Source organism: Myotis daubentonii, chromosome X (assembly GCF_963259705.1).
Source record: "Myotis daubentonii chromosome X, mMyoDau2.1, whole genome shotgun sequence".
Taxonomy (NCBI): domain Eukaryota; kingdom Metazoa; phylum Chordata; class Mammalia; order Chiroptera; family Vespertilionidae; genus Myotis; species Myotis daubentonii.
In genome coordinates, this window is record NC_081861.1 from 124,003,423 (window position 1) to 124,022,088 (window position 18,666).

Genomic DNA, 18,666 nt, shown 5'->3' on the forward strand with positions numbered 1-18,666 from the left:
GAAGGCTAATATAAGACCTAGTCATCCAGAGGAAAGAGGTTGGTAGTTTGGACCAGGGTGACCCCAATGGAATGGAAAAGAAGTGATCAGATCCAGACATATTTTGAAGATAGAGCTGTCAGGATTTCCTGAAAGACTGCATGTGCATGTCAGAGATTAGAATCATGACTACCTCAGAGGTTTGGGGCTGAGGACAACTTAAGTTTGCAGCAGCACCGGAAAAGTAAAGAATTACCATTACTAAAGGAAAGACTACAAGAGGAACCTAGGGGAAAGGATCAGGAGCTCAAGTTAAGTTGGAGGTTCATAATAGACACTAAGTAGAACAGGCAGGTGACTACATGAGTCTGGACTTCAGGGGAAAGTCTAAGCTGAAGAAATGTCAGTGGGAGGCATCAGTACCCACATGGTATTGAACTCTCTGAGACTTGATGAGATCACCTGGAAAAGAAGCACAGTCAGAAAGGGAAGCAGCCGAAACCGGTTTGGCTCAGTGGATAGAGCGTCAGCCTGCAGACTGAAGGGTCCCAGGTTCGATTCCGGTCAAGGGCATGTACCTGGGTTGCAGGCACATCCCCAGTGGGAGATGTGCAGGAGGCAGCTGATCGATGTTTCTCTCTCATCGATGTTTCTAACTCTCTATCGCTCTCCCTTCCTCTCTGTAAAAAATCAATAAAATATATATTTAAAAAAATAATAAAAAAAAAAAAGAAAGGGAAGCAGTCCAAGGACTCAGGAAGAATGGGCAGAAAACAAGTGGCCAGAGAGGTAGAAGAAACCTTATTTAAGAAATAATCAAGCACAAAGTTCCAGTTGCACAAAATGAATAAGCTCTGGAAATCTAATGTACAGCAATGTGATTACAGTTAACAATATTGTATCATATACTTAAAATTTGCTGAAGTTAAATCTTAAATGGTCTTACCACAAAAAAAATTTTAAGGTGATAAGCTAATTAGCTTGAATGTGATGATTATTTCATACTGTATATGTATATCAAACATCAAGTTGCATACCTTAAATATACACATTTTATGTCAATTTTACCTCAATAAAGCTGGAAGAAATAATCGAGCAATCTCTCTAAATAACTTAATGATTTCTCAGTTTTTATATTTCTAAAATATTTACACTAATTCATGAATTAATGAATTAAGGATGAAAATATAAATATCACATTAATTTCCAAACTGCTCTTAGGAAACATCAAGATGGTGTTCAGTGAGGGAGATAGAGATAAACTGATCAAAGTAGAATAATTCAAAAGGCAAAATGGTTCAAATTATTATTGAAGTAACGGAGATGGTGGTGTTGACATGAAGACAATGTTCCTCTCCATAGCACCACACGCTCCTAAGAATGGTACTGGTGTCTTTCTTTCGTTAATTTCAAGACAAATCCAATTCTAAAGCATCCAAGATCATACCTGTACATATTTCGTATATTTTCCACGGGGATTACAACCCTTTCAGTTTTCAGAATCTGTTGAACAAGTTCAGACAAATGGTAGCTTTTACAACGAATTAATTCTTTTGCCGAAATTTCCACATCACAGATCATTCGGCCACAGGTAGCATTTCTTTCACCAAATCCACTCCTGCCCTACAAGGGAAAGACAAAAAGTAAATAGCATGGAAAAGCAGGCACTGAGAGAGAACATTTTGTGCTAACTTATTTGAGGGTAGCCCAAAAATTCCAATAATGAAACTCTCATTCTTCCATTCATCCAGTCATTAATTAAATATTTTTGAACAACACTTTTCTAGGTACTCGGATATAGCAGTGAGCAAAAGAGAAAAGAGTCCTGATCTCATTTGAAATATACAATAAAAAATAGGTATCATAAAACAAGAAATTATAGTTTTAGGGGTAACAAGTATATGGAAAAGAGAAAAAGTAGAGCAGGGTGAGGAAACAACGTATTTGGGGAAGCTGAATCTTAAATGGGGTTGTTAGGGTAAACCTCGCCAAAAAAATGCTATATAAAGAAAACCTTGAAGGGGGTAACGAGTTAATTTAGGCAAGTGTTCTGATGAATTGTTAATAACCTCTCTATTATCTCAAAGATATGAATAAGGAAAAAAGCAAGAGCAGTGGCTCCAATTCCAATCCACTGAAGAGCATTATAAAAGGTACAGATTTCTAAGTTCTCTGATGAGACAACATGCCCATTTTATTTGGAGACTTTAAATAAAATAAGATTTCAAGCATTGAGCAGTATCAACTTTAGGAAACAAAGGCACTTCATACAAAACACCAACATCTCTCTAAGTCAGTGGATCTCAACCTGTGGGTCGCGACCCCTTTGGCGGTCGAACAACCCTTTCACAGGGGTTGCCTAAGACCATCCTGCATATCAGATATTTACATTACGATTCATAACAGTAGCAACATTACAGTTATGAAGTAGCAACGAAAATAATTTTATGGTTGGGTCACAACATGAGGAACTGTATTTAAAGGGCCAGAAGGTTGAGAACCACTGATCTAAGTGAAGCAAGCAGGTAGAATGAAAGTGCATGGGCTTAAAAGAATCAGATAGGCCTATGATTTTGAACAAGTTCTTTACAGCAGGCACTTAGCCCATTGCCGTCTTATACATTCAGTGTCAGCTCCCTCTCATCCTTCCTTCCCATCGCCTCCCTGAATAATCACACTCAATGAATTCTGAACCCTGAAACTCTGCTCTACAGTAGGCTAGTACTTTGGTACAGCTGAAGTGGAGGTAACATATATGTGCTGTCTCCAGATTCTAACAGCTAATTTAAATAACTAGGCAGTGGGGGAAAAAATACAACTAAAAGACAAAATGGACATCATCCAGAACCACAGGAAGGCTGGATGAGTGGAAATTCTACAACTAGAAGGAAAGAGAAAAGCACACTGAGACTCAGAGGAGGTGCAGAAGTGCAGAGGTACGGAGGCGCACGTGGAAAGGGCTGGCAACTGAGGACGCGGTTGTCTTTTTCAATCGAGAGGGAGTCTCAAGCTCCCGACTGCTCTGAACTCCAGTTCCAGGCGAGTCTCTGGGGACACAGACTCATACTGGAGAAATTGGACTGTCTGGCATCAGTCAGAACTCGAGGGCGGCTTTCTCTCAGAGGTACCTGCAGCGATTACCGGGACACTGAGACCCGGGTCCTCTTAGGGTAGGACTGAGGAGCAGCCCTAGCTGCTTGCTCCGCCCTGTTGATTCCCTGAGACCCCGCCCCACCCAAGCTGTGCATAGAGGCTTTTGCATATGAAAGGCCTGGCCCTTTGCAATCTGAAAATTACCTAACAAACTGCAGCTGGGTCAGAGAGACCCAGAACTTCCAAAAGAAGGACCAAGGCCCCACAGCAGCTTGCATTGCTTCACAGCTGGGCCTCATCTGGGCACCTCCAAACCCCAAACAAAGAAGAGGAATCTGCAGATCTCTCCATAGCTTCTGCTGGGTAGCCTCAGGCAGAGGCTAAATTAGCACCTCCTTAGAGATCCAAGAGCCAGTGTACCCAGTGGTCAGAGTGGGACCATCCAGATTACAACTTCTCAGATCCATAAGGGACACACTCAGGGGGCAGACTCAGGGAGCACCAAAACCCCACTGAAGCAAGTCTTGCCCCAGAAGGGTGTCTCCAGCACAGAAGTTCTCCCAATGCAGACACAGCTGATTCTCACAGCCAATTGGCCTGGAGGTCAATTCCTTCCAGTGATACCTACAACAATTAAGGCTTAACTACAACAAGACTGTGCACAAAGCCCACAAAGGGGTGCACCAAGAGTGTGTCCACCTCAGGTAATTGGGGAGGCTGAGCCACTGGGCTCTATAGGACACCTAGCACACAAAGCCACTCTACCAACACAGGGAAGCATAAAAAATGCGGAGACAAAGAAACAGGTCACAAATGACAGAAATGGAGGAAAGCAAACTACTGGATATAGAGCTCAAAACCACACTTATAAGGTTTTTCAAGAATTTTCTAGAAACCGCGATAAATTTAGTGAGACCCTCAAGAAATCTAGTGATACCCTCGAGGATATGAAAAAGGACCAACTAGAAATTAAGCATACACTGACTGAAATAAAGAATATTATACAGAGTTCCAACAGCAGACTAGAGGATCGCAAGAATCAAGTCAAAGATTTGAAATACGAAGAAGCAAAAAACACCCAACCGGAAAAACAAAAAGAAAAAAGAATCCAAAAATATGAAGATAGTGTAAGGAGCCTCTGAGACAACTTCAAGCGTACCAACATTCGAATTATGGTGGTGCCAGAAGATGTGAGAGAGCAAGATATTGAAAACCTATTTGAAGAAATAATGACAGAAAACTTCCCCCTCCTGGTGAAAGAAATAGACTTACAAGTCCAGGAAGTGCAGAGAACTCCAAACAAAAGGAATCCAAAGAGGACCACACCAAGACACATCATAATTAAAATGCCAAGGGCAAAAGACAAAGAGAGAATCTTAAAAGCAGCAAGAGGAAAAAAAGTCAGTTACCTACATACGACTGTCAGCTGATTTCTCAACAGAAACTATGCAGGCCAGAAGGGAGTGGCAAGAAATACTCAAAGTGATGAATACCAAGAACCTACAACCAAGATTACTTTATCCAGCAAAGCTATCATTCAGAATTGAAGGTCAGATAAAGAGCTTCACAGATAAGAAAAAGCTAAAGGAGTTCACCACCACCAAACCAGTATTATATGAAATGCTGAACGGTATCCTTTAAGAAGAGGAAGAAGAAGAAAAAGGTAAAGATACAAATTATGAACAACAAATACACATCTATCAACAAGTGAATCTAAAAATCAAGTGAATAAATAATCTGATGAACAGAATAAACTGGTGAATATAATAGAATCAGGGGCATAGAAAGGGAGTGGACTGACTATTCTCGGGGGGGAAAGGGTTGTGGGGGGTGCAGGAAGAGACTGGACAAAAATCGTACACCTATGGATGAGGACAGTGTGGGAGGGGTAAGGGCAGAGGGTGGGGTGGGAACCGGGTGGAGGGGAGCTATGGGGGGAAAAAAGAGGAACAACTGTAATCTGAACAATAAAGTTTTAATTTAAAAAAGAAAAGAAAATAAAGAACTAGGCAGTGGCTTTTACCAATAAAATGCTAGATTCAAAGGAAAAGATGTGTAGTGCCAAAGTTAAAATGTCATGCCACAAGACAGCCAATTCCTAGTCAAAGCATATAAAAAGTCAAATTAAAAAACAAGATTTTGAAAATTATTATTACCCCAAGCTTTGGCATATTGGATCGCTTCAGTCGACCTATCTTGGACCAGTGAGGAACTTTGCACACATTAATTCTCTGCAGTAACACTTCCAGTTCAAATCCATAAATATTATGACCCTAGGCAGAAAAAGAAGACAGCCAATAACATATCAAATGCAAATTAGAGGATTTATCTTCATATGCATAGAATTTCTTTGCCCTTTCTTTTTCTGGTCTCTAATTGAAGGCATCATGAGCTTACCTCCGGTTGAGATCCTTTCTTCTTCAGGAACTTATTCATCAGCAGCATTCATTAGCCTTGACATTCACAAGGCTGCTAAGCAGATTGCTGAAATAAACTTTATCTCATCCTAATTGATGCAAGGTTCAGATAATGTCTTTTAATTTGCAGCTCATGCCTCACAGTCTCGGAGGCAAGGGCAAATTTTAATGTCCACACTTTTTACATGATCAGTAAAAGCTATATTCAAACAATTCCATTTTACTTTTTTAAAAATCAAGAAGCTGTTTGTGTTGTATAGCATTTACACAGACTTCTAGAAAGCTCAGGAACTGCATCTAGTTTCTTCCTAAAGAACTGAGTTCAAACACTACTGATTTAGACTCTTAAGCAATGTGCAACACAGTAAATACCACTCAATAGTTCAAATAAGAAACTTGTAAAAAAAAAACCAACAAGGACACAATACTATACCAAATAAAGAATATCTCAAAAATGTAACCAAATTTCCATGTCTACAGTGATAATTTCCACCATGTGAATAATATGGTTCACTGCCTATACATATTAAAAAACTAGATGAAGTTTAAGATAAATCAGATCAATAAATAGATTAGTTATTAATTTTAATTAAAAATATATACTGCTATATACTTATAGCAATTTTGTCTATTAAGACACCCAAAGGACGTGAGGATGTCTCATTTCCAAATTATCATGCCTGGAATTAGGGATTCAAACCCATGTCGGGATTCTCTCTTAACATCAGTTAGGATCTCTCAATCACAGACTTGACTCTAATACCCTATGGCAGCCCAGCTACCCTAGGCACCATGGCATCTCTTGGGGCCCAAGAGAGAGACTACTACTGAAGACTGAGTGAGGGTCTAGTGCTAAGCCAGAGAAGCACAGCAAGGCACTGTGAACAGAATCTTCCTGACACTTTCAAGATGGGTCCTAAAACACCATAAGGGAAGTGGGTGGAGAGACCCTGGTAGCAACCTATAGACTCTCGGTACTTTGGCTACACCTTGTCAGGAAAGGTGTCCAAGAGCAAAAATGAATGCAAAGAAATATATGGCGAACATGTTTGCAAGGCTTCCTTCCATGTAATATTACCAATAGCACATTTAAAATATAAGCATTTATATCCTACTTCCCTCCCAAATTCAGAAAAAAAGACAAAAGGAAGGACTCCTATCAAGGAGCCAACAAACTAAGGAAGGTCAGAAGAAACATAAAATAAAATGTTGCTTTATGATTCTTAAGAATTGGGGCAAATGTGACAGCGTGGATGGACCAAGAGGGTATTATGCTCAGTGAAATAAGCCAGTGAGAAAAAGACAAATAACATATGCTTTCACTTACATGTGGAATCTAAAGAACAAAATTAACAAACAAGCAAACTTGAAAGAGACACATAAACAAACTTGAAAGAGACACATAAACACAGAGAGCAAATTTGTGGCTGCCAGAGGGGAGAGGGTTGGGCAACTGAGTGAAAGAAGTTGCAGGGATTAAGAAGTACATATTGGTAGTAGTTAGAAAATCGTCACGGGGATGTAAGTAAAGTGTAGGAAATATAGTCAATAATATTGTAATAACTATGTATGGTGCCAGGTGGGTACGGGAACTATCAAGGGGGACACTATGCAAAGTATTTGATTGTCTAACTACTTAGCTGGACACCTGAAACCAATAAAAAATGAACACTGAAAGTTAAAAAAAATTAAGGAAAAGAATTGGGGCAAAGATAACTCAATGACTTACTACCTCTTGCTACCTCAGGGGAGCATACCCAGTCATCAAGAGAAAAAATGATCCCTAGCCATGAGCTCTCAAAGAAATATATCAAAGAGGTCCACTGAGCTCATAAACTTCAAATACTTACACTTCGGGGATTGGCACCAAACCAAGTGAATGAACTCCTGTGGTCGCTATACAGCTGGACCACTATGCCAAAATTCTGGAGATACCAACAGTTGACCCAAGTTTATTAACTTACAGGCTGGTGGTCTCTAAGTGCAACCGGATTAGCATAAACTTCCGTAATAATTCATAAGTTGCCTTTCTATTACAGGAAAAATACTATCTTGTAGTGGGCTGGGATATTCCCCCTTTCTGTTAGCAGAAAGTACAGCAATTCCCTCCAATCTATAGAGTTCTTTCACTCTGAAATGATTCTTTGCTGCTCAAAAAAAAATGCCAATCAAATCAAACTAAAATAACTAAGGAATGAAGAGCTTCCCCATGAAATGATCAAACAACTACTTACCACAACGATATCAGGATCAATTTTGTGAACCTTTGCAAGGAAAAACCCTAGCAGTGTTCTCTCAGTTGCAGCAATCTCAACCTTCACTTTCTGTTAGATAAAAAACAAACAAACCAGTCTTTACTCTCAAGTACTATATCTTGCTTCCTTGCTCAGGTAGGGTAAGATTTCTTAGGGTTAAAACAAACTACCCAGCTCAAAACTAAATGCAGGAATAACATTCCTGATTATAGGTTTTGCCTTAATTGCATGAAGTCTCTGAGGAGCTTATACTGGTAATAAGAGTGTGAATGAAAAAAAAAATTTTTAAGTGTTGAGCATTATCAAGTGCAGAGATGTCCCTCCACAGGGACACACTTGTCATCTGGACACATTTTATAGCACATGAGAGTACCAACTTTCTTAGACTTCACTGTTTATGTATTTACCACACAAAGAAGTTCCAAGGACTGTATAAACTAATATCAAATAGTGGTGTAAGAACGTATAAATAAGAAACTAGACTAAATGCAAACATTCATTTAAGAATTACAAGTGTCTTAAATATAAATAAAACTTATCTTCACACAAAAGGCTTCCACTTGGATTACTAACCATAAATCAAGTTTCAAAAGATCCATTTATTAAGACTCTCCTAAAATAAAAGTTGAAGGCTGTATGTTTTCTATACCTAGTTTGACTAAAAAAATATCAGTTTGACTCTAATGGAATGAATTTTCGTGGTTATTTCTACTTGGATAGGTAATTCAGGGCACTTCACAAATAACAGCCTGGTCTAACAGTACCACCAGGGTACTGGACTTCTCAAGCCAACTTAAAATAAGTAGAACCTGATAGGTGGCTAACTTTTAATTTTGTCAAGTGAGAACATTAAAAAAAAAACCTATAAATTTACCAACACCATCATTTCATAAAAGAAACAACATATGCTCTCAAAAAGAAATCTTTTACATCAAATACATTTACTTTTTAAAAAAATATATTTTTACTGATTTCAGAGAGGAAGGGAGGATAGAAACATCAATGATGAGAAAATCATTGATCACTGCCTCCTGCACACCCCCTACTAGGGATCGAGCCCACAACCCGGGCATGTGCCCTTGACCGGAATTGAACCTGGGACCCTTCAGTCTGCAGGCCAACGCGCTATCCACTGCGCCAAACCAGCTAGGGCTCAAGTACATTTACTTTTGTGAAAAACTTACTACATTATCCAATTCCCCAATCCACCCCCACCCATTTTGTTAAGGACCCATGGGTATAGTGGGAGTAAACTTCTTAATGGAGTATACTGGGAGTTTAGAAATCACTGATCTATTGGGACAAGCCCACATCAACCAATCTCATACTTGTCCCCTTTAATATGCACAGTGTTCCCAACTACACTGGACTTCCTTTAAGCTGAGCAGGGAAAGGTGAAGGGGAAGTGTAGCACTCTGCCCTACAATTTCCCAAAACAGTAATCACCTGATCATACAGTTTTGGAAAAGCTTCCTATTAAGCTATCTAAAGGAAGGTTTGAACCTCATACATTGCAGAATTCCACTATTTTCAGGTGGTGAAACATTTAAACATTGCTAAACAATGTTTTTAGTTTTACATTTCTAATACATTTTAAGGGGTCAATGTCACAGTACGATGTACCAAGAATAGATAGAATCGATTAACATAAAATAGCCTGTTTCTACTAATCCACATCATCCTCCTTTTTTCAATCTAAACAAATAAATGCTTCATATTTAAAAGAAATAAATAATTTCCTTTACCTTTTTCTTTATTTCTTCACTAAAAGCATATGGAAAAATACAGTCCTTTGGTTTAGACACAACTGTAAAAATGACGAAAAATAAAGATTCAACACACATCTTAGCCAATTTCAAGTGTACATACACTGAGTGTTTCCAAATGGAAACTGTCTTAAATATAAATTTCCCCCAATCTCTAAAGAGTAAAGAGAATCAAGAATTTCCATTGGTCATGTTGTTGGACCTCAAAAGAATAGCCAAAACAAACAGGCTTTTGTGATGGGTTGGTGGAATGGCACCATCAAAAGAAAGTAGTTAAAGCATAAGTTTGAACCAGGAGAAAAAACTCCATCCCAATAGAATAACCATTGGGGAACAGAAAAAGATATCAAACTGCCTCCTGACTTCTCTTAGAACAAAATAAACCAGCTGAATAAGAGGCAACCAATCCAATAAAACACTCACTACTTTTGAAAACATTTTAAAAAACAAGTTAGTGATCCAACAGTTGGAGAAAAAGAAAAAAGAAAAACTAAAATCAAGCCATTAGTAAACCAGCTTTAAAAATACATACCACAGAAGTGTGACTGGAAGGGAGGCTGTGGCGGTGCTTTATCTAATGCAAAGCTATGATGAACCAAAGCTGCCACAGCAATAATCTGCAAAAAAAGAGGAAAATAAATCACTTATCAAACACCTACTATGTATTCTGCATTCTCAACAAAACCACCAAGAATATTAAAAGATAAAGATTTTAGTACATATGAATGAATGCTTTAAACATTTTATTAGGAAAGCAGGGGTTGCATGCTTTTCCTATAAAGAGCCAGATAGAAAATACTGTAGGCCTCGCAGGGCTTATGGTCTCTGGCATGGCTACTAACTCTGCCTCTGTAGTGCAAAAGCATCTTCAGATAATATGTAAATGAATAAAATTGCTATATTCCAAGAAACTTTATTCACAAAAGCAAGTGGTAGGCTGGATTTGGCCCACAGGTCATAGTTTGCCAACCTCTGGTATAGAGGAATAAATCCAAACAAAAACAGAAAATGGGGTGTTCTATGAGACAACCAACAGTTATTCTTCATTAAGTCAAAATCACTGGGGAAAAAAAACTTTAAGGGGTTTAAAAGAGATTCAAGAGACATAAAAATTAAACACCATCTGTGACTCTTGTATGAATCCTGATTCAAATAAACCAACACTAAAAGACATTTTGGAGAAAAGGAGTCATGTGACTATGGACTGGATATTTTAGATGATATCAAAGAATCACTGTTAATGTTTTTAGGTGATTAATGGTATTATATGGGAAAGTATGCATGCTTTGAGAGATGCAATGACACAAATGTCAGAGATTAGCCTTAAACTACTTCAGGAGGAAAAAAGGAGGGGGTGTGACAAAATCTTGCTAATTGCTGAAATATAATTGATTGGTATATGGGAGTTCATTAAATTATTGTATGTCTATTTAAAGTTCTCCAAAATAAAAAATTTTAAAACCCAAAAATAAATAAGTCATCAATTTAAGTCTTTTAAAAGAGTTTGGTAGTGAATTAGTATTCTTTGCCCTTCAAAAAGAACAACTTTCCCTTGCAGAAAAGCTGTATAAGTTCAGGCAAGTATTTGCATCTAAGGCATACATACAAAATCTGTCCTATTTTTTTTTTACCTCATTTTCATGTGTCTTTGCATTTTGTATTGTCTTCATGCTGAAAGACATCACCACAAGAGGGGGAGGACCAACATCCTTAATTACATTCACCAGGTCTGGTTTCAAAGCCATTGCCTCAACTTTACACCAGCTGATTGGCTGATTTAAGAGCTCTAAAAGAGAACAAATACAACACAGCAAAAGCCATTTATGGAAAAAGAAAAAAATACTACAATTAAGACATCTGTGATTAACTGAGAAAATCTTCAATCCCATCTTCTAATAACAATGTCTTATAACATTTAAGTAACAATAAACCACACTATTGGATTGTATGCAAATCCGTGTGTGTGTGTGTGTGTGTGTGTGTGTGTGTGTGTGTACACATATGTTCGTCTGCCTGGGAAATAGGTCTACAGCCTCCATCAGATTTTCCAGGACCCAAAATAGGTTTAAAAAAAACACACAACAGAAACATGCCCAGCCAGCATGGTTCAGTGGTTGAGCATCAACCTATGAACCAGGAGGTCACAATTCGATTCCCAGTCAGGGGACATGCCTGGGTTGTGGGCTCCATCCCTGGTGGGAGGGTGTGCAGGAAGCAGCCGATCAATGATTTGCTTCCATCATTGATGTTTCTATCTCTCTTTCCCTCTCCTTTCCACTCTGAAATCAATAAAAATGAATTTTAAAAAAATAAAATAAAATAAATTTAAATAAAATAAAAACCACTGCCTTGGAGAAATCACAAAACATTTTTAAGAGATTTGTGAAGACAAAACAGAGTATCACAGATGCAAATACCGAAAAACATCAGATAAGAGACGAAGCACTATCCACACTGGACAGTGGTACTCGCCCTCCTTCAGAGGTTAGCAGTTAACTAGGGAGAAGAGGTGGGCCACATCAGCCAGGCTGGAAGTCCACACTGACAGCAGTCCAATGAGGGATGCGACCAACTGCCACCTGGGCTAACTAAGGCCTCTCTCTGATTACACTGACAGGCATTACAATGATAAAATTATTCTAAACATATTCCCTGTCCTCACTCAAGGAAAACCTTGAGGAAAAATACATAAAAAAGGAAGTGGGCACAGTGAAATAAACAGACCAATTCCCTAACTTCCCTTTTAAAAACCGCATCTATCAGCAATTTACTTAGCATTCTGAAAGTAAAATGTTCCTTACGTGGATTTTTAACTTCAAGCCAACAAGGTCCTTTGATCTTTCTGTTCATCAAGAACAGTTCCAAGCTGGATGTGTTAGTCCCAAATACATGAGAAAAAGTTTCTCCTTTCAAATCCTGAGGAAGCTGTGGCATTTCAGACTGAAAAAGGAAAAAAAGAAAAAAATCTTTTTTGTTTAAAACTATTACTTCACATTTTCCAAAGTCTATATTTGAAATAAACAAAAGCCTCTCTACGAAGTACCAGAAGAAACTCCTTTTATATATATGGAATGTAATTTGCCACAAATGAAATCCAAAACAATTCACAGTAGGAAACAAAAACAATTCACAATGACAAAATAATGCATCTTGATGACATCCATTAGAAGAAAAATAGGCCAAGAAGCTCCCCAAAAGAGGATTTCTGTCCAGAATCATACATGCCTTACTGATAAAAAAAAAAAAAAAAAAAAAAACAGCCAAATAGTACCACTGCATTAGGGGAATAAAAGCAAGAGAATGGGACTCATTCAAAATGCTTCCATGGTACATTTCATCACCACTGTCAGAAACATTTCTTAAAAGTTTCCCTTTTTCAACATGTGGGATCACTGTATCAAAAGTAAAAAGAGGTTAAGGTCCAGTTAATTAATTAATAGCCCATAACCATGACCTTACCTGTCCTGGGAACAAGAGCAGCACTATAGTAACAGTACTGACGCTCTCATCTCTCACCTTTTCACTGCTCAGAAGGAACACTTCAACAGACTAATGATGGTAAACTCCATCATGTGGCATTTGTTCCACTTAACAATCAGTTCTGCAGTTTCAATTTATTTATTTAAAGATGCAGAGAAAAGCAGTACAATTTGTAGTCTATGTATTTAAATTTTTATCCATTTTAATTTAATTATTCATTACTATGAGTCCACCTCCATGAACTATGGGCTTGAGGAGCTCTGCCAATACTAATTGAAAGCCAATTGAAATTTCAAAAATAGAACAGTGTCATTTTCAACCAAAACCCAGTAATTTTCTTTGTTTGACTTACCGAGTATCTAACTTCCAAGTATTCAGATTTTTCTGGAACATCAGGTATCTCAAAAGCATAGTTCTTTTCTACTATCTGGGTAAGCAAATATTTTAAAATCATTTAGACAAAACCTTCACAAAATAAACTGACAAGCATTACATACACAATGCATGTCCCTGCATTTAATCATTAGGAATCTAACATCCTTATGGAACACGGAGGTAAATAAAGCCAATGCGGCACCTGTTTCCCCTTTCAACTAAGACTAAAACACCCAATAACTAAATGCTAAAAAGACTTCTCTTAGACATTACAGACCTTGAAATATTTGCATTCAAGGTCAATAAACATTAAAAAATTTTGTAATTTTAATGCATTAAATAATTTGCTACTCTTTAATATTAAGCAACCCAATCTTGCTAGAAAAATTAATAATTAGCATTATAATTATAGCTCATATTTACTGAGTGCCTGCTATGTACCAAGTACTGTTTTAATAACCTAAAATGAATTAATCAAGTTAACCTTTCCAGCAACTCTTGAAATAGCTCTTGTGATGACCCTGGACTTAGGAAGCGGTAAGGCTAGGACTTAGAAGCACAAGGTGTATTGCCCAGCACCTATGCTCTTCACCATTACACCACACTGCTTTTAGAATTTTAGAGACTTGATCCATTAGCCATAATTCAAAGCTCAAATAGTTAAGACCATTAGCCATATCTTCAGCAACTCAACCCTCCCTTTATTGCAATTACTGTTAATAGCCAGTATGTTAATAGCCAGTATGCTGAGTGAGTTACAGCCCCCATGATGATGGCCAAAGGCATCAATATCTCACAGAGTCAATATCTCACAGTTGATCAATATGTATCACAGGAGCAGAAGATTTTATTGTATCAGAATAGCATCACAGTCCCTAATTTTTAAAGATAAAACCTCACTAACCTTCTAAGACAACTTGGCAATAATTAATACAAACAAGATCAGAACCAGTTCTTCTCCATTTGGGAATAAGATCACAAGATATGCTTTAATTATTGGAAGCAATTACTTTGCTATGAGTGCTCTTTCTATGCAAATTAGTGATTATTTTGTAAGCAGTATAAAGAGAAGTAAAAATTTTTACAAATCCAACAAGGTTTTACATTGCTAACTATGAAATTTCTATTCAATGAATTATAGCCACACAGAGGGCAGTTTGCACAAATAAGATATGCAACAACTATTTGCTAAATCAGAAAACAACAATCAACTAATAATTAAAGCTGGAAAAATTTATCACCAAATACAAACCTTGGACTTGAACTTCATAATTTTATATTTTGTTGCTATTTTCTCATCAAATTCACTATAAACATCCTTCATTGTAACTGGAGTTCCTGTTTCTTTCCCTGTTTTTAGATCAATTTTCTGCTCTCCCATGGAGAGGAAAGGGGAGGGGGGAAAAAGAGTATCTGTAAATAAATCTTTCAACCACCAAAAACCCAAATCTAAATCAATTTTCATCTTCCCCCATTTAAACATGTAACAGAACAGTCTTACAAGTGAGTTCAAATATGTAAACACACCCAAAAATGTCCTAAACCCAATGCCCAATTCCTCCCAATGGCATCATAAAAGCAAACCAGAGATAAAGATGATCAATTGATCGATCCTACAAAATGGGATAAGTGTTGTAAATACTGACCAAGAATATTCACAGTTCAACTCAGATGGGGAGGAGAGTATGGATGTTAAGTCCCAATAAAAAAGGAGAAGCAAATGGAACTGACCCTGTTAAATGGCTGTGGATGAAATGATACTGTTGCCTATACAACAAAAGCATGAAAACTGGGCCAAACTCCATGCCACATTTTAGAGCCATACACTCCCAGCTGTCATTACTATGGAAATGAGAAGTTGGGGGAAAGACAGCATCACATACTAAAACTCAGACAATGTTATACTCTTTCACACTCCAACAAGTTGCAAATAGAGTTTTACTTCATTTCTCTACTTTCCCCAACTTCTAATGGAGCTGCTGCCAAACAGTGGTGACTAGGCAGACAGCGAGAAAAAGCATCAAGGTTGTGGCTAATTCATAGCCCTGTTGAAGAATAGGACTGGTGGACACCTGGCCAGTGTGGTTCAGTGGTTGAGAATCCACCTATGAACCAGGAGGTCATGGTTCAATTTCTGGGCAGGGCACCTGCCCAGGTTGCGGGCTCCATCCCCAGTGGGGGACATGCAGGAGGTAGCTGATCGATGATTCTCACTCATCATTGATGTTTCTATCTCTCCCTCTCCCTTCCTCTCTCTGAAATCACTAAAATAAATACACACACACACAGCAATTGTATTTGAAGTTAAAAAAAAAAAAGAAAGAATAGGGCTGGTGGCAGAACACAGAATGCACTTAGGATTAGAAGCTAATCACTAACATTTACCATTTCACGGGGAAGGAAGTATAGCGTTCGTTCAATGTTTTTCACCATGACACAACAGCTCACATAGGTTTCAGCAGATTTGATCCAAACTTTGCCAAACAGAAATACCACACCTAAAAGAATAAGAAAAAAACATGAAAAAAGAAACATTTCAATTACATCACATTAAAGGGGCACTACAAAGACTGAAGTGTCCACACATTTATGCCTTCATGGTAAATTATTTTTACAGCAAATTTATATCTGATGTCCAGTCCCCAAGACGAGTTCCTTTTTTCAGTACTTATGCCATATGACAATGCCACATTGGTAAAACCTGTGACCAGTAGGAGGACAGAGTGATTCTTGGTGTAAACATTTTTTCCAAAAGTAGGGCGACATCTAGGTAAATAGAGACAAACCTTGGTTATTAGGGAGCTATCACAGGCCTCAGTAGACACACTGGGGAACTACTGAGACACCCCAGGTCAGTGTAGAAACTCCTGGGGAATCAGGGAGCCATCCTAAGTCAATGTTGGGTAAAAACACAAAATACATTTTCCCCCGAACCAGGATTCCCCAGAGTAAAAGAAACAAAAAAGCAAACTACTGTCCAACAAATCTCATATTTAAACCTCTTGTGAGAACTTTGAGAATGCTAAATTCCTTTTTAGCACTGTACTTACTGATAAAAATTAACATTCATGTGTAAGTATAACTATGTGCGGTACCTCAGTATTTTCCCATATGTAAAATTGTGTTTGGGGAAAAACAATTTATCTCATATATCTTATTCCATATAATAATAAATGTCTCATAATAGGGTTCAAGTACTATCTACTATTTCACCCCTTTGACTTCACAGACTTAAGACACCTAGCTAGGTAGTGTTTATAATGTTCCTCTCTTCTATTTCAGTTCAACAAATGGGCTAATAACCAACTCAGCAGACACACTCCTTTTGAGATCCCTCTGTAATATATAATACAAAGTCAAAGAAAGCCTTTCTAGACATCAATTCATTGTTCATGGAAACTGGCCATCAAGATAGGACTCCAGAGATTTGTTAGTCAAACTAAGAGATTATCACTGTGCTAAATTCTGGACTCTATGAATAATTAGACAGCAGTAACCAACACAGTTACTCAACACAGCCATTTGTCTGAGACATTAAGAAAATTCTGGCATATTTAAAGGCTATACTGTACATAAGGCTAATTACTCCAGTTTCACAAGATAGCTCATCAGTGCTTCCTTTTGTCACTCGTTCTAGTAGAAATAAGACCATCTAAGAATTTTCATTTCTGCAGATGATTAAAATTCTAAGAGTTGTGTGATTTTCATCTGGGGGGGAAGAGACAGATGGGGGGGTTGGGGTGAGAGAAGGGGGGGCTGTGTCGATGATTAAAAAGAAAAAATCTCAGTAGTGCAGAAAATTAAAAGTCATCCTTATAACAGTTAGAGATGAAAAACAAAAAACAAAATTCCAAGCAAAGAAAAATAAAGGCCCTAATATTGGATTCAAAGATTCAAATAGCTCATTTTACAGTCAAACTAATATCACACTTCATGCAACACATTTGACACTGTTTATGCCTCATTTGCCACAAAAAGATCATGGTAAACAAAGATTCCACCCCCTCCCCCAGTAACTAGCTGAAACCAGGTGCAGTCAGGATTATTCAACCTTTAAAAAGTCATAATGAAGACAGGATATCTTCCCATATGCAAAGAGTAAGATTCTTTTCATAATTATGGAGCATTCAGCAACAACTGACTTATTTAGAATCTGTAAGAAACTGAGAAACAATAACAGGGTCTATGGGAGTACTTCGTTTTTATTAGCAGCATTGATTTCACCAAGGCTCAGTGATCAAGATGAAACTGTTCAACCCTCTGAGATTAAAGGACTTTTTAAAAGCCATCTTATTTAACCCATTGGCATCGATCACGAGGACACAACTTGAAAAGTAGCACAGAACAGCAGGACTGAGGGTGAGAAGCCCAGAACTCTGCCGCTGAAGAGCTGACCACTTCAGTTTCAGAACCTCAGCTTCCTCCTCTATAAGTGAATTACTAGACTAGAAGATCTCTAAGGCATTATCCAGCACTAGAAAATTCCTTTTACCTTAGCATTTGGAAGACAGACCAATGACCGACAAGTACCTCTTTCAATTGCAAAGTATTTCCCAAGGGTGGTTGAAAAGGCTTATCCAAGACTATGGGTTAGTACAGGGGTGGGCAAACTTTTTGACTCAAGGGCCACAATGGGTTCTTAAACTGGACCGGAGAGCCGGAACAAAAGCATGGATGGAGTGTTTGTGTGAACTAATATAAATTCAAAGTAAACATCATTACATAAAAGGGTACGGTCTTTTTTTTTTTTTTTTTTTTTTTTTAGTTTTATTCATTTCAATCCGGCCCGCAGGCTGTAGTTTGCCCACGGCTGGGTTAGTACCAGGAATTCAACAATACATAGTATAAACTGGTTGCTTCGCAAATATACCTGTGCTTCAGTGCCTCAATTTTAACCTCCGATATCTATTACAATACAGACTAGCACTAGCCGATAGAAATGTCAGCACTGCCAGGCCTACGTGACTCGGTTGGGTGTCATCCAGTACACTGAAAGAATTCCCAGTCAGAGCACATATCCAGGTTGCAGGCTCAATCCCAGGTAGGGGGCATGCAGGAGGCAGGCAATCGATGTTTCATTCTCACATGTATGTTTCTCTCTCTCTTTCCCTTCCTCTCTCTCTAAAAATAAAATCAATAAAAAAAAAGAAATTTCAGCACTGCCTGGCATTGCTCTGAAAGCTGGAAATAAAAGCCCCCTCCCCCCCAGTAGTTCCAATGGCAAGTAACAAAGAGGTAGTCAAAAAAGGCTTTGGGGGAATTGTTCTGTCTGTATCTGTGACATCCATGAATATGGTAGCT

The 18,666-nt window shown here is 38.0% G+C and overlaps 1 protein-coding gene across 1 annotated transcript in view; it reads right to left on the reverse strand.

Moving 5' to 3' along the window:
• The window catches only part of POLA1 (DNA polymerase alpha 1, catalytic subunit), a 317,031-nt gene that overhangs the window by 274,659 nt on the left and 23,706 nt on the right, over nucleotides 1–18,666 (reverse strand). The window contains exons 11-20 of the mRNA XM_059680284.1: nucleotides 15,751–15,863; nucleotides 14,618–14,734; nucleotides 13,343–13,417; nucleotides 12,312–12,450; nucleotides 11,142–11,296; nucleotides 10,043–10,127; nucleotides 9,490–9,551; nucleotides 7,724–7,813; nucleotides 5,229–5,345; nucleotides 1,427–1,602 (exon numbers count right to left, since the gene is read on the reverse strand). Coding sequence (XP_059536267.1) covers nucleotides 1,427–1,602; nucleotides 5,229–5,345; nucleotides 7,724–7,813; nucleotides 9,490–9,551; nucleotides 10,043–10,127; nucleotides 11,142–11,296; nucleotides 12,312–12,450; nucleotides 13,343–13,417; nucleotides 14,618–14,734; nucleotides 15,751–15,863 — 1,129 coding nt within the window. The remainder of the gene's footprint in view (nucleotides 1–1,426; nucleotides 1,603–5,228; nucleotides 5,346–7,723; nucleotides 7,814–9,489; nucleotides 9,552–10,042; nucleotides 10,128–11,141; nucleotides 11,297–12,311; nucleotides 12,451–13,342; nucleotides 13,418–14,617; nucleotides 14,735–15,750; nucleotides 15,864–18,666) is intronic.